At 40.1% G+C, this 15,823-nt stretch overlaps 1 protein-coding gene across 3 annotated transcripts in view; it reads right to left on the bottom strand.

Annotated features, from left to right (window-relative positions):
* LOC126457099 (BRCA2-interacting transcriptional repressor EMSY-like) overlaps positions 1-15,823 on the bottom strand; it is a 320,327-nt gene that overhangs the window by 256,537 nt on the left and 47,967 nt on the right. For all 3 annotated transcript variants that reach the window (XM_050093126.1, XM_050093127.1, XM_050093128.1), the window contains exon 2: positions 13,883-13,950. In XM_050093126.1, coding sequence (XP_049949083.1) covers positions 13,883-13,943 — 61 coding nt within the window. In that variant the 5' untranslated portion in view covers positions 13,944-13,950. The remainder of the gene's footprint in view (positions 1-13,882; positions 13,951-15,823) is intronic.

Here is a 15,823-nt window from a genome sequence, read left to right as displayed (position 1 = left end):
CACTGTCAACTACTATAAATCAATCTTATAAACAGGGATGCTTTCCAGAGGTATTGAAATATGGTGAGATGAAACCTCTATTCAAGAAAGGATTGACAGAAGATATGGGGAATTACCGCCCTATCTCTCTCTTGCCGGTCTTCTCTAAAGTGTTTGAAAAGATTGCAGCAAAACAAATTAATAACTTTCTTACTGTAAATGATATAATTTTTAAAAACCAGTTTGGATTCCAACAGGGTAAAAGCACTGCGAATGCTATAAATGAGTTTATCCAAAAAATATGCTCCACGTTAGATAAAGGTAGAAAGGTCACAGGTATATTCTGTGATCTGACTAAAGCTTTTGATTCAGTGAACCATGCATTACTCCTCCACAAATTACAGATGTATGGAATCAGAGACACTGCTTTAAAATGGTTTAGCTCTTACCTGACAGGTAGAAAACAAAGAGTAATTTTAACTTCAAATGGAACCAATTATTCATCAGACTGGAAAACAGTTCCCCAAGGAGTCCCACAAGGTTCGATATTGGGTACCTATCTGTTTCTTTTTTACGTAAATGACCTACCACTTGCTATTGATGTTCATTCAGTCTTATTTGCTGATGATACATCAGTTCTAATTGAAAATGAGGTATCTGAAAATATCCCAGAAAAAGCCAAAAATACTTTAGAAAAACTTGAATCTTGGTTCTATCAAAATGGACTAAAACTAAATGTAACTAAAACCAAAATGATGCAATTTGAAGCTAAATAAGTAGAAAGGAGTGAAATAAAGATAACTTGCAATGATCAGGATATCACAGAAGCAAACCACGTGAAGTTCTTAGGCCTAAATCTTGACAAAAATTTAAATTGGAAGGTACACATAGATTACTTAGCAAATAAACTGAACAACTTAGCATTTGCAATGTGTATTTTGTCAGGTGCCACAAACATGGATACCAGAAAGATAGTTTATCACTGCTACTTTGAGTCAGTTATTCGTTATGGCATAATTTTCTGGGGAAATTCAGCAAATGTCACTAGGCTCCTAGTATTACAAAAGAAAGTAATTAGAAACATGTGTGTTGCAAAAAAACGGGAATCCTGTCGACCACTGTTAAAAAATTTAAAAGTACTATCTATCCCCTCACTTTACATATATGAGATGGTGGTGTTCCTATATAGAAATCAACATACACTAGACAATTTCCGTTTTGACCACAACTACAGCACTCGCCACAGAGATAACTTCAAACTTCCAACACATCGTTTAAAACTTTATGCCCAAACGCCAGAGTATATGGGGTTAAAAATTTTCAATAAAATAAAAGGCAGTAATATATTTAAAATGGAGATTGGTTCACTGAAAAGATTGCTCTTTACTCTCCTGGTGGAAAAGTGTTATTATTCTGTCGATGAATTCATTGAGACAGCTTCACAATCTGAACACAGGGATTGTAATACATTTATTATTTTATGTACATGTGTAGCTGTAACTTAGAAATGTAAAATATAATGTAAACTTTTGTATTTATCTTAAAAAAAGTGAAAAAAGTTTCTCTTGTAAACCTTGACATGTCTCCTGTACATCAAATCAAATGATTTGAAAATTGTATGTAATGAGATGAATAAACCACATAACATAACATAACACACACATGCAGAAGATGGAAAGGAAGCAAACACAGCATGTGATGCCAATTCTACATGTGTACAGTGAACTGACTGATTGATTGATTGATTGATTGATTCATTGATTCACATATTGTGATCCATAAATCCCACCTTCACTGATGTGGAACAAGTCAAGTTGTACATTAACAGGCATAAGCAATTGCTGCTGACTACTTCGTAAAGTATACTAACAACCGATTATGGCTAGCACTATTGTAATCAAACTCACTCTCTCTCTCTCTCTCTCTCTCTCTCTCTCTCTCTCTGTGTGTGTGTGTGTGTGTGTGTGTGTGTGTGTGTGTGTGTGTGTGTGTGTGTGTGTGTGTGTGTGTGTATGTGTATGTGTGTTTGTTTTTGGGAGAAAAAACCACTATGTTGAGGGGAAAAAAAAAGGCCACTCACTGTTAGTCCTTATCTACTACTCAGCTACTGTTTTTATACAAAACTTCATACAAACCACTTATGTAACTTTACACAGACCACTACCAGCTGTATACACAGGATGCCCAAGGACAAACGATTAATATTCAGGGATATGACAGAAATGATCATTTGAAGCAAAAATATCTAGTAAACATGAACTCTAAAATACATGCCTTACGCAGTAGGTGTGTTTCACAGTAATGAAGATGAACAAGTGCTCACAGCTCTTAAGGTATGCATTTTTGAGCCCAAGTTTATTGTATTTTTTTGTCTATACTACCACATCTCAAAATATGGAAAGCAAAGAGTTTGAAGTGATATTTGTTACACAGCATCAAAGATGATGAAGTGCTCACAGTTCTTAAGGCCACATTTACTAGACTTTTCTGCTCCAAATGATCACTTCTGTCATATCCCTGTATAATTCTCCCTGGAACACCCTGTGTACTGACAGAGTGAGAATCTGCCCAATACAAATATTTGAGTTAAGTAGAATTCACATTCTTGAGTTCAAGTATTCTGAAAAATTGTAGGAGGTGTCTCTGGAGAGGTACACTTTACTTTGTTTTAAATGATTGGGAATTTCCATTTTCTGCCTGATGTCTACTGGTAAGCTGTTACAGACTTTCAAATCAGACTATAAAACTCCACAGTGATCGACAGTCTGCATGGAAATTATTTTTATTTACAGTATTGTGGTTGTCAATTGCTGAATCTCACTTGAATGTACTCTTTATATTAAGCAAAAATTCCATTAGGGAATACATATATTGGCAAGTAAGTGTAAGAATTCCTAGGTCTCTGAAGAGATTTCTCCAAGATGTTTAGTTATCACCTTTTAACAATATTCTTATAGCATGCTTCTGCAGGATATAAACTTTTTTCACCTTAGTTGCAATGTTCCAGAAGACTACGCTGTAAGACACAAGTGAGTGAAAGTACGTTAGTGATCCCATGTGTAACCCAGCACAGTGAGAGAGATTTCTGAATGGAAAGTAGGCAAAACAGCTTTTTGGCTAATTTATCCATGTGCTGTGCTGATGTCGCCTCACTGCATTATCCCCCGGGGTGTCCATGAACTTCATACAAAAAGTCTCATCCACCGTATGCCCATTGATCTCTGCTTCTGGTACCTGTATGTCATTTTTATTTGTTTGGAAATGCAGGAAAGTTTTTGTACGACCAATGTTAAGTTGTTGGCTGTGAACCAGCCTGCTCCTGGTTGTGGCTGGTATGGATAAATTTGGGATCTATATCAATATACTTGTGTCATCAGCAAACATTACAATTTTTAAGAGTTCTCCAACATCCCAAGTAAATCATTTATATGCACCAAGAAAAACAAAGAGCCAAGCACCAAACCTAGTGGCATATTCATGTCATATCCGGTGCTAATGTGGCTCTCTGTTTTCTACTGCTAAAATATGACTCAAACCATGCAATGACAAACCACTTTCGTTTCACTGTGTTGCCACATAGGCTCAGCAAGGTCACAGAAAATGTCAACTGGGTAGTTTTTATTGTTTAGTTCAATTAACATAGAGTTTGTGAAATCATGTACTGTATTCTCAGTAGAGAAGCCTCTAAAGACACTAAATTTATCTGTTTCTAGGATATTATTTGCTGAATGAAGGTTCAGTATGGTGTTGTAAGCAGATAAATAATTTATTATAGGGCTAACATCAATTTTATTAAAGACGGTGGATTTAGAAATAAATTATCAATCACTGTTGCACAACTTGCTATTCTTGTTGTAATATTACTGTAAGAACAAAACAAAAACTAGACATCAGTAACTCTAGGTGCTCTCAATCAGAACAATCCAAGATTAAATATACACTGAAATATCTACATAAATCACTTCGCAGTTATTTCCACTAGGTCTTTTAAGTAGTGCCTTTAATTGTTTGATGAAGCTCAAAACATTTCCATTTGGGAACATACAGACTGCTGAACTGGTATCTTGTATGATTTCAAGTCTTTCACTGAAGTACCCCATTCACATTGCTGTTCAAGGCAGTATTCACTTATGTCTATGGCTTGTGGTTTTAGTCCAGTTTTTGTGTATACAGACACTTCCCTTTTCCTCATATTATGCTTACAGCAATGTGATACTAACTTGTCTCCATTTAGGTTCATCAGTTCAATTTCTGAGACTTCTAGGGATGTTCTGTTATGCACAGCACATCTGCAGAAATACATTTAGATTTTTCAGTCCTGTATTGATATGAGGAGCTGATTTTTCTTATTGAACAAGCTTCCTATGTTCTGATGGAAAAGTCCAAACGTATTATGATTGTTAACCTTTGTACTGTCAAAGACGTGTATTTTTCCTTCATTAATTGTTGCAACTGTGTCTTTAGTTATTTAGTGGCTCTATATTTCAGAAACATTTACTAAAATGTGTCTGGTGATAATATTGGCAATCAAAGGGATTGGACAGGCAGTGTTCAGGTTACACTGCTTTTGGAAAATAGTCGTGTATCCATAGGCTTCTGAAAGAGGAATTGGGGGGGGGGGGGGGGCAACAGGGGCTGAATTTGGACTTCCCCCTCCCCCTTCTTGAAATCTGAAGTACAGAATTTTTACTGATTACAGAATTGTTGTACACTTCTGCCAGTGATTTCCTGTGAATAAGCCAAACTTCTCATTTAACCAATTGTAGCATTACATGGCTGATCCCATTGAGACACATACTCCACACGCCACATTAACGGGTACGGCGGAAGGCACCCTGTATCAATACTAGTCATTTCCTTACCTGTTCCACAAGCAAATAAAGCCAATGAAAAATTACTGCCTGCCTGTATTTGTAGGAGCCCTAATTTCTTGGTTCTTATCTTTATGGTCCTTATGCGAAATGTATATTGGCAGCTGTAGAGCCGTTCTGCAGTCAGCTTCAAATACTGGATCTCTAAAATTTCTCAACAGTGTTCCCTGAGAAGAATGTCACCTTCCCTTCATGGATTCCCATTTGAGTTCCCAATAAATTTAGAGCTAGCTGCCATTCATCATGCCAACCAGAAATTTTGCATAATTCATCTTGTATTTTTCTACAGTCACTCAACCCTGGACATGTTACCATGCACCACAGCATCATCAGCAAACAACTGCAGATTACCGTCCATCCCATCTGCCAGATCATTTATAGAAATAATAACGGTTTGATCACACTTCCCTGAGACACTCCTGTTGATATCCTTGTCTCTGATGAACATTTGCTGTCAAGGACAATGTACTGGGTTCTACTTCTTAAGGAGTCTTTGATCCACTCACATATTTGAGAACCTATTCCATATGCTTTTACCATCATTAACAGTCTACAGTGAGGCACTAGTTCAATTGCTTTCCAGAAATCTGGAAACATGGAATCTGCCTGTTGCCCTTCTTCCATGGTTCGCAGAATATCATGTGAGAAAAAGGCAACCTAATTTACATGAGCAATGGTTTCTAAAACAGTGCTGATAATCTTCTCAGTCTCAAGAAAATGTATTATATTTCAAATGAGATTATGATCACAGATTCTGCAGAAAACTGATGTTAGGGATACTGGTCTGCATTTTTGTGGGTCCATTGCTTTACTCTTCTTACATACAGGAGTCACCTTTGCATTTTTCAAGTTGCTTAGGACTTTGTGCTGGCTCAGAGATTTATGATATATGCAAGCTAAGAGGCCAATGTTGTAGAGTACTCCTTGTAAAAGTGAATAGGGATTCCATTCGGACTTGATGGCTTTTTTGTTTTCAACTCTTTCCGTTGTTTCTATATTCTAGGGATCCTTATAACTTGTCCATATGGAAGTACGTTCGATGATAAAAAGACAGTATGTTTGTGCAATACTTGTAGGTGACCACAAAATTTAACCGTATTATGATCAGGCTTACCTTTTACATATCAAAGCAATATACCTATAACAAATTCTCTGGGATACAGTTAAGATTCTTTTCGGACACAAAATTTTGTCTTGTGGCACTGCACATCTTGAAACTGACCAATTCATTTATATATATATATATATATATATATATATATATATATATATATATATATATATTAAAAAAAAAACAAAGATGAGGTGACTTACCGAACGAAGGCGCTGGCAGGTCGATAGACACACAAACAAACACAAACATACACACAAAATTCAAGCTTTCGCAACAAACTGTTGCCTCATCAGGAACGAGGGAAGGAGAGGGAAAGACGAAAGGAAGTGGGTTTTAAGGGAGAGGGTAAGGAGTCATTCCAATCCCGGGAGCGGAAAGACTTACCTTAGGGGGAAAAAAGGACAGGTATACACTCGCACACACACACATATCCATCCACACATACAGACACAAGCAGACATATTTAAATATGTCTGCTTGTGTCTGTATGTGTGGATGGATATGTGTGTGTGTGCGAGTGTATACCTGTCCTTTTTTCCCCCTAAGGTAAGTCTTTCTGCTCCTGGGATTGGAATGACTCCTTACCCTCTCCCTTAAAACCCACTTCCTTTCGTCTTTCCCTCTCCTTCCCTCGTTCCTGATGAGGCAGCAGTTTGTTGCGAAAGCTTGAATTTTGTGTGTATGTTTGTGTGTCTATCGACCTGCCAGCGCCTCCGTTCGATAAGTCACCTCATCTTTGTTTTTATATATAATTTTTCCCACGTGGAATGTTTCGGCAATTTCAGAGTCTGTCAGCAAACAAGATGAAGAAAGCTCCATAACATGGGAATTGAAAGGCGAGTTGGAATTCCAAAACCACACATCACTGATGCACATGTCACTAACAGGAAAAAAATGGTGCCCAAGCCACAAGACTTGCACTATGGAGCAATATGTGTGGATGAGTCTTGTTTCATCCTGTTTCCAACTTCTAGCTGAACTTACATCCGAAGAGTGAAACATGGCGGGTGGTGATTTGGGCAACCAAAGCACAGTATTTCTCAGACCCCTTGGCATTACTGCTACAGATTATGCGACCATTTTGGCTGATCAGGTGAGGGTGATTCTTATCCACTTCCTTCATTGATATCTAAAGTTGCCACTATTTTGTAGGAAGAATGGTAAAGATTCCAATGAAAACCATACAGGACCTGCACTTACCCACTCTGAAATGACTGGAAGCGGTTTTGAATTCCAACAGTTTTTCTAAAATGTACTTGTGTTGTGTTTCCATGTTATTGTCCAGCCTCTGTATGCTAACATTTAACCGCAGATACACTAAATCTAAACTTCTAACTAACTATTACTTCTACAGCAATGTTTTTATCACTGAAACATCAAAATTTAGCATCATTCAAAACTTTTAGCAATGTTGACAGTCTCAAACTTTTTGCAAAGGCCTATCAAAATGTGGAAGGACTTTCAATCTGAATATCACAGTATTCCTGATGTAAAGTTATAGACAATTTAAGCTAACAGCTTTCTGCATATCTTTTTTGCTCATTGTCTTGTGAACTGTAACTTTCAAGAAAGGGAAATATATAAAAACTTGAGATTTACAAGCTAAATTTTTGGGTAGTTTAGGCCACATCACTGTTTCCTCTTTACAATCTGTGTGTTTTGAAAAACAGTGCTGGCAGTGCTTGCTGTGAGATGGGAAAGCATGGAAATTTTTCACCAGCTTGTTGCAAGTATCGAAAGAGAGATGAATGAAATGTTTTGTAAATAATCAGCTGAAATAGTTTTACCAGAACCTGACATGAAAATAACAATAAAATGCAATTTAAAAAACAACAGTTGTAATCCCAATAGTTCATTCAAGACATTTAATGTAACAATAAACATAATTTGTAGCCCTTGATATACATTTCAAATCACTCCTTCAACTGCTCTGTGGCTGCAGCTGAGCAATCTAGACTTTCTGCTACATAACAGACCAGTTTGTCACCACAACCTTGATTCTTAAACCGTGCAAAGCAAAAAGTATGAAGCCTGTTGTCATGGCAATTTAAGGCAATGAAATGTGAATAATGTGCAAAATATATAAACTGGTTTCAATTTTGGAACTCAAAATGTACTGCATCTTTTCTGACCTCTGATTGATTACCCCAGACTACCTTTCCATTGGCTATGCAAAACATGTTCCCAAACTCTGCATCATAAAGTGCTCGCATGGATACTGCCCATTCTAGGCCTCTGCTAAGACTGTCTTATATGAGAGTACAGGTACATACAACTTTCTTCTCAGCTATATACCACACAAGCGATCAACACAGAAGCCAGTGTTGCAGTATTTCAGAGGTCATTTTGTAATCTTCTGCAAATCTAAACATATTGCCCAATGTGGAAAGAAAGGTATGGAACACATTCAAATATTTTGCAAATAACAAACTGAGGCATTAAGGAATTGCATATTACAACAATGCAAACAAATACAAGTACTGGAAATGTATATTTTACTTTCAAAATGTCACACTCCGAAAAAAGGAAATATTCACTGTCATACCTTTAATCACTATTATCAGTTTTAAATATCTGCAGATGTAGGAAGGAACATTTATTTTGGATATCAATTACAATAAATAATGAACATTAAACTGAAACTTAACATTCAAAAGAAACTTTGTTACCTTCTGCATCACAAAACGGTTTCTACCATGGTTCCAAAGGGCAAATGATGTAGTCAAACAATGGAAAATCCAGGATGGAATTTATCAGTATTATGAAAAGGATAGTTGTACCATATAGCAGAGATGCTGAGTTGCAGATAGGCACAACAAAAAGACTGTCAGAGAGTGAGCTTTCGGTAAACTAGGCATTCATTGGAAATAAGCCACACACACACACACACACACACACACACACACACACACACACGACCATGGTCCCTGTCTACTGAGGCCAGACTGCGAGTGACAGCGCACGATGGGAGAAGCATCCGGGTGTTGGGGGCAAGAAGGATATGGGTTGGAGAGGGGGAGGTATAGAAGGGGATGGTAAGGTGCTGCCGGGGGCAAGAAGGATATGGGTTGGAGAGGGGGAAGTATAGAAGGGGATGGTAAGGTGCTGCTTGTTTGAATGTATAGGAATGAGGTGGAGAGAGGCTGGGGTAGCTAGATGCAGGGGAGAGATTATATGGGAGGTGGAGAGATAGTGGAAAATCAGAGAAGTAAAAAGACTGTGGGTGCATTGGTGGAATAGAGGGCTATGTAGTGCTGGAATGGGAACAGGGAAGGGGCTAGATAGGTAAGGAAAATGACTGATGAAGGTTGAGGCCACAAGGGTTACAGGAACATAGGATATATTGCAGGGAGACATCCCACCTGCACAATTAAGAAAAGCTGGTTTGGTGGGAAGGATCCAGAGGGCACAGGCTGTGGAGCAGTCACTGAAATGAAGAAAGTCATATTGCACAGCATGGTCGAGCTGTTTCCTGACCACAGTTTGGTGGTAGCCATTCATGGGGACAGGCAGCTTGTTGGTTGTCATGAACAAGAATGAAGTAGGTAGTGGAACCACACCATACAGTCACATAAGCTGAGTGCGGTGGATGTACCTGTACAACGTGTGGAGGAGTAGAGTCCCAGACAACACAATTCATGGCATCATGCAGAGTAAAATCTAATGAAGTAAGTACTTCATCTGTTTTATGATTTACCCATGTTTTTGGTTGTCTTTTTGCTAATTTTTTTGGACATATTTTTGTATTATTTACATATTTTTATGCATTTTTATTCACCACTACAGATCCTTGCTCCTCCTGTCTGTGTCAATACAGAAAAGTTTTCTTATCCCTAGATAGAACCCAATCCCACATACTGTTCCTGTGTTGTTGGTTGGCTCATGGGATCCCTCGAAAAGGCTTTACAATGAAATTCCCCTTTTCTGGCTGCCACCCATCCTTCCACAATGACCTTCACCTGTTCAGATTCTGCCAACCCTTAAGCCTCAAAAACACAGTCCTGCCAAACCATATCAGGCCCAAACCTCCTCTCCATCCACAAAATTCTCCTGTTATGCAATCCCAAATTCCTGGATCCCATATCACGCACTGAAGCTCTTGTCCTCCAGGAACTAGAGCAACATGCACAATGCCCCCTCAAAAAACTCTCCACAACGTTCACTTCCTACTCGCAGCTTGGACTACCACTATCCACCACCTCTACAAATAACCTCCAAACATCCCCCACATCACCCCATAGCTGACAACCCCTGTCTCACAGACCTACTACCTTTACTCCACTCTCAGAAACTCCCTCTCACCACCATGCAGAATTCAGAACCTAAACAACCCTGAAACACAATCATGAGCCTTTCCCCCAAAAGGTATGGCCCTGCAGAAGTATCAGTCCTTTCCAAAGGCCTCATCTTTAGCCCCACTCTCAAATGCAATCATCCAAGACTTGTTAAAGACCTTCTCTCCACTCCCCATCTCCACAGTGGAAGCACTTTTTCGTCACCAACTCTACCAAGACGAATGTTGAATCCTGCCAGACTCTGTTCACTCCTCCCTCTACCCGTGATCTATCCCCACTGCCCCCCCCCCCCCCCCCCCCAAATCAACCCCTGTTATCTTTCTTGAATTTCTCACCCTGAAACCTTGCCTCACTTTCATTCCCTAAATCCCTCAATATGCAGAAACAACTGCAATCCACCACATAAAAATGGATCCCGGTTTTATAATCCTACCTGCTGACAAAGGCTCACCATTGCTGTTTTCAATCGCAAGGATTACATGTCAGCATAATACCTCTGCCATCTGTCAGATTCATCCACCTACAAACCCTGCCACAGTGATCCCATTCCATAAATTCAGCAGGATCTCCAGCCTCTCCTCAAATCTGTATGCCCATCCCAGAACTTCTCCCCAGAGTCCATTTCTCTCTTTACCCCCTACCAATCCCTGTACTCTTACCTTCTACATGCTCCGTAAGTCCATAAACCCAACCACCCAGAATGTCCCATTGTGGCTCTGCTCTTGTAGACCAACACCTTCAGCCTATTGCCCAAAACCTACCCTCCAATGTAAAAGATACCAACCATTTGCTCCACCGGCTCTCCACAGTTCCTATCCTTTAACACATGGTGCCCTGCTCGTCGCTAGTGATGCCAGCTCCCTTTACACTAACACCCTCAAGCCCAAGGCCTCACTGGTATTGAACACTCCCTTTCATAGAGCCCCACTGACTCCAGATCTGTAAAACCTCCTTCCTACTCACAATGACCACGGATATCCTCACCCAAAATTACTTCTCCTTTCAAGACATTACCTACAAATAAATATGGGGTACGACTATGGGCACCAGCATGGCACCATGCTATCCCAACCTATTCATGGGTCGTTTAGAGGTATCCCAAACTCCACACCTGGTTCAGATTGATTGATGACATCTTTGTGATCTGGACTGAGGGTGAGGACACCCTATCCAAATTACTTCAGAACATCAACACTTTCTCCCCCATTTGCTTCACCTGGTCCATCTCAACCCAAAAAGACACCTCCTTCGATGTTGACCTCCACCTCAAAAATTGTTACAACAGTACGTCCATTCTCATCAAACTTACCAACCACCAATGATACCTCCACTTCGACAGCTGCCACCCATTCCATACCAAGAAGTCCCTTCCATGCAGCCAGCCTAGCCTCCCAGGATTGTCGCATCTGTGGGGATGAGCAACCCCTCTCGAAATATAGGAAGGCTCTCAGTGAGGCTTTCACAGACCATGATTACCCTCCCAACTTTGAACAAAAACAGTGCCTTATCTCTCCAGTCACCTGCCCCCTTCCAAATTCCCACTGTCAGGCCACACAGGAGCATTACCCTCATGACTCAGTACCACCCAGGTCTGGAATAACTGAATCACATTCTCTGCCAGGATTTTGACTAACTCTTGTGGTGCCCTGAAATGAGGAATGACCTACTCACTATCCTTCCCACACCTCCCACAGTGGTATTCTGCTGCCCACCAAACCTACACAATATCCTCATCAACCTCAGCTCCCAACCCCTGGCCTCATGGCTCATATCCCTGCAACAGACCTAGATGCAAGACCCGTCCCATAAATCCTCCCACCACCACCTACTCTAGTCTGGTCAAAAACATCACCTACCTCATCAAAGGCAGGGCTACCTGTGAAACCGGTCATGTGATCTACAAGCCAAGCTGCAACAGCTACGCTGCGTTCTATATGGGCACAACAACCAACAAACTCTCTGTCCACATGAATGGACACTGCCAAACTGTGGCCAAGAAACAGCTGGACCACTCTGCTGCTGAGCATGCTGCACAACATGATGTGCTTAATTTCAATGACTGCTTCATAGCCTGTGCCATCTGGATCTTTTCCACCAAAACCAACTTTTCTAAATTGCGCAGGTCGGAACTCTCCCTACAATGTATCCTACAATGTATCCTATAATGTATTCTATGTTCCTGTAACCCTCCTGGCCGCAACCTACTTCACTGGTCATTTTCCCCACCCATCTAGCTCCTTCCCCATTCCCATTCAGCACTACGCACTACACAGCCCTCTATTCCACCAATACACCCACAGTCTTTTTACTTCTCTCCTTTTCCACTAGCCCCCCCCCCCCCCCCCCCCCCGACCACCATCTAACAACCTGGCTGCACCTAGCTGCCCTAACCTGTATCCACCACATCCCTATATGCTCCCACAAGCAGCACTTTACCATCCCCTATCCCTACCCTGCTAACTCTCCCCTCCCTCACTCCAGCCTCCTTCCTACCCCCACCACCCAACTGCTTCTTCCACCATGCCCTGCTGCTCATAGTCTGGCCTCAGCAGCCAGACTGTGGTCGTGTGTGTGTGTATGTTTTTCCAATGAAGGCCTAGTTGACTCAAAGCTCACTTACTGACAATCTTTTTGTTGTGCTTATCTGCGATTCAGCATCTCCGTTTAATGATATAGTAAAATAATTTAATTGTATCTAAAAACAAAGATTCTGTAACTTACCAAACAAAAGTGTTGGTACGTTGATAGAGACAATAACAAACACAAACACACACACAAATTTCAAGCTTTCGCAACCCACAGTTGCTTCATCAGGAAAGAGGGAAGGAAAGTGAAAGATGAAAGGATGTGGGTTTTAAGGGAGAGGGTAAGGAGTCATTCCAATCCCGGGAGCGGAAAGACTTACCTTGGGGGGAAAAAGGGACAGGTATATATAGACACACACACACACACACACACACACACACACACACACACACACACACACACATATCCATCCACACATATACAGACACAGACATGGATGGATGGATTTAAAAAAATGTATTCACCATGCAGCAGCAGAACACACACATAAAGGAATGTTGTAATTACGCAAGCTTTCGGAGCCAGTGGCTCCTTCTTCAGGCAGAAGGGTTGAAGGGGGAAGGAAGAGAGGTGCAGGAGAAGGACTGGAGAGGTTTAAGAAACAGGGCAGATTTCAGGAAAGTCACCCAGAACCACAGGTCAGGGGGACTTACTGCATGGGATGGGAAGGAAATATATGATTTGATCACACTCACTGTACCAATAGCTGACACACAGTTACAGCAACAGTTACGTTGATTCAAACTCAAACTACTTACTCTTAGCAAGATAGTGGTGTAGAGCTGATAAAATTTATATGGAATAAGGTATTACCTTGTGAAGATGGGTGAAGGGGGGAGTAAGGGAGGGGCATGGAAGATACAGTGTTGCACTGAACACACAGCTTTAAACAAATAAAAAAAACTACCAATTCACTATTTCACTTACTTTTCTTGTTGATAAAAAAGTAAAAAGATAAAAGCACAACAAGAAAGAGCTCACTTGAGTTTTAAAAATGCATGTGAACACATTCTACACAAAAACATGTAAGCACTTACCGAGTCGTCGAAGGATCCTTTTGCATTCATCCCGAGACATACCCAGTATCATTGGCCACATGTTTAACCTGAAAGAAGCATCGATTGATCTTTACACAAGCAACAGTAACTATCATGTCAAGGAATGTTACATACAAAGATCACGATTCAGAGTAGCTTAAAACGTACAGTGATACCGATACATGTTCTTCTCAAATGAAATTGTGACCATTGAACAGATTAAAAGAAATAAATGTCTTTACTTTTAAACATAAAATTTGTCTCCAGTTTCAAAATATTTGCAGATACCTGCAGTTTCTGCGTATTCTGAATAAGAAGTAACAATTATTCCCCATTTTGTTTTCTACCATTTTCTCCCTGGCCCCATTCCCAAAAATAATAACACAGTAATGAAAGTGGATAGTCTGTGTCACTGTAAAAATGTAATACCAAAGTTTTAACAATAACCATCAAAGGCAATTAAAAATAAGTGGAACCAAATAAACCTTTTGGTCATGAATACTACAGGAGTCAGTAAAAAACTTACTGGATGAGTGGTTCTCCTTTACTATCTTCAGGAAAATCAAACTTTTCTGGAATCAATTTCCATTTTGCGCACAGGAATTTTTTTAGGCATCACTAGCAGAAAAGACACCCAAGAAACCAGGATTACTGATCAGTTGCAATCGGCTCCCTACCAAAATTCATATTCAAAGCATTTTTGTGTCATTAGATTTTGATGTGTCTACAACCACTTATGTCTATGTGATTTTTTGTTTTTTGTTACAAAAATCACCGTCAGAGAGACTGTAGATATTGGTTGAAGCCCTCAGAAATGAGAGGCTGGGGGAACTGTTTGAGTAGGAGATGTACCTTTGCCTTTACAAAGGTAACACAAACACTGAGGACAGTTCCAGTGAGACTGCCCATCTTCAACAATTATGCAAACATTGAGTGCATTCATCAACTGTCTGAACATATAGATGTCATTGCATTTGAAGTTGTTTTGTGTCAAAGAACTTTCACTGCACTGAACATCAGGTTTGTTTACAAATCCCTCTGAAAAAACTGTATATTGAGCATACCAGATTTTGATTGTCAATAAACGGTGATTTTCACTGTACACCCTAATGGTAAACAAATGAGATTCACACAAAACTTCAATCAGACGAATGAAAAACAACAACACCTAAAAGAGAATGCACCCATGCTTGCTGAGTATCTTCGCAATAGAGTCTATAACTCCACTCCGAACCCCAAACAAAGAGACAAAGTCTACATGATGATTTTAACAGTCAGTGAGTATAATAATTCTAAGATGCTTAAAAAGGCTTCTGCCAGAGTATGGTTTATTACTTTAGACAATATTCTTACTGCTTGCTTCAGCTCACAAATACTTTATTTACTTTAGGTATACTGATGCAGGAGATAAATCTGTCAATCTTTGTGAGAGTAAACTGTTGGTTGTGAACCACTAGCAGGACTGTTTAGCTGTCATCTGAGCTGTGTCTCCTAATGCCGAGTTTGGATACTTGATCAGTATGTTTGTGTCATCAGCGAACATTACAGTTTTCAATCGTCCTTCAAAGTCATTGGAAGATGCAGGACTTGTTAAAGATCTTTTCTCCTTCTCTGACCAATATTGAACCCTGGCTAACTCAGTTCACTCCTCCATCCAACCACGATCCACACCCACTGCCCCCAAATCACCCCTTGTTAACTCTCCAGAATTTCTTAACCTCAAACCTTGTCTCACCATCATTTCCCAAATACCTCATCACGAAAACCAATCTTACATACGCAGAAAGAACTTCAGTCAACCATCTAAAAACTGATCACTACCTTATAATCCTACCTGCAGATAAAGGCTCCACCACTGTTGTTTTGAACCACAAGGATTAACTGGCAGAAGGACTCCACCAGCTGTAGATACTTCCACCTACAAACGTTGCCACAGTGACC

This window comes from Schistocerca serialis, chromosome 2 (assembly GCF_023864345.2).
Source record: "Schistocerca serialis cubense isolate TAMUIC-IGC-003099 chromosome 2, iqSchSeri2.2, whole genome shotgun sequence".
Lineage (NCBI taxonomy): Eukaryota > Metazoa > Arthropoda > Insecta > Orthoptera > Acrididae > Schistocerca > Schistocerca serialis.
The sequence above is the reverse complement of the archived record's forward strand: the minus strand, read 5'-3'. Positions and strand labels throughout refer to the sequence as shown.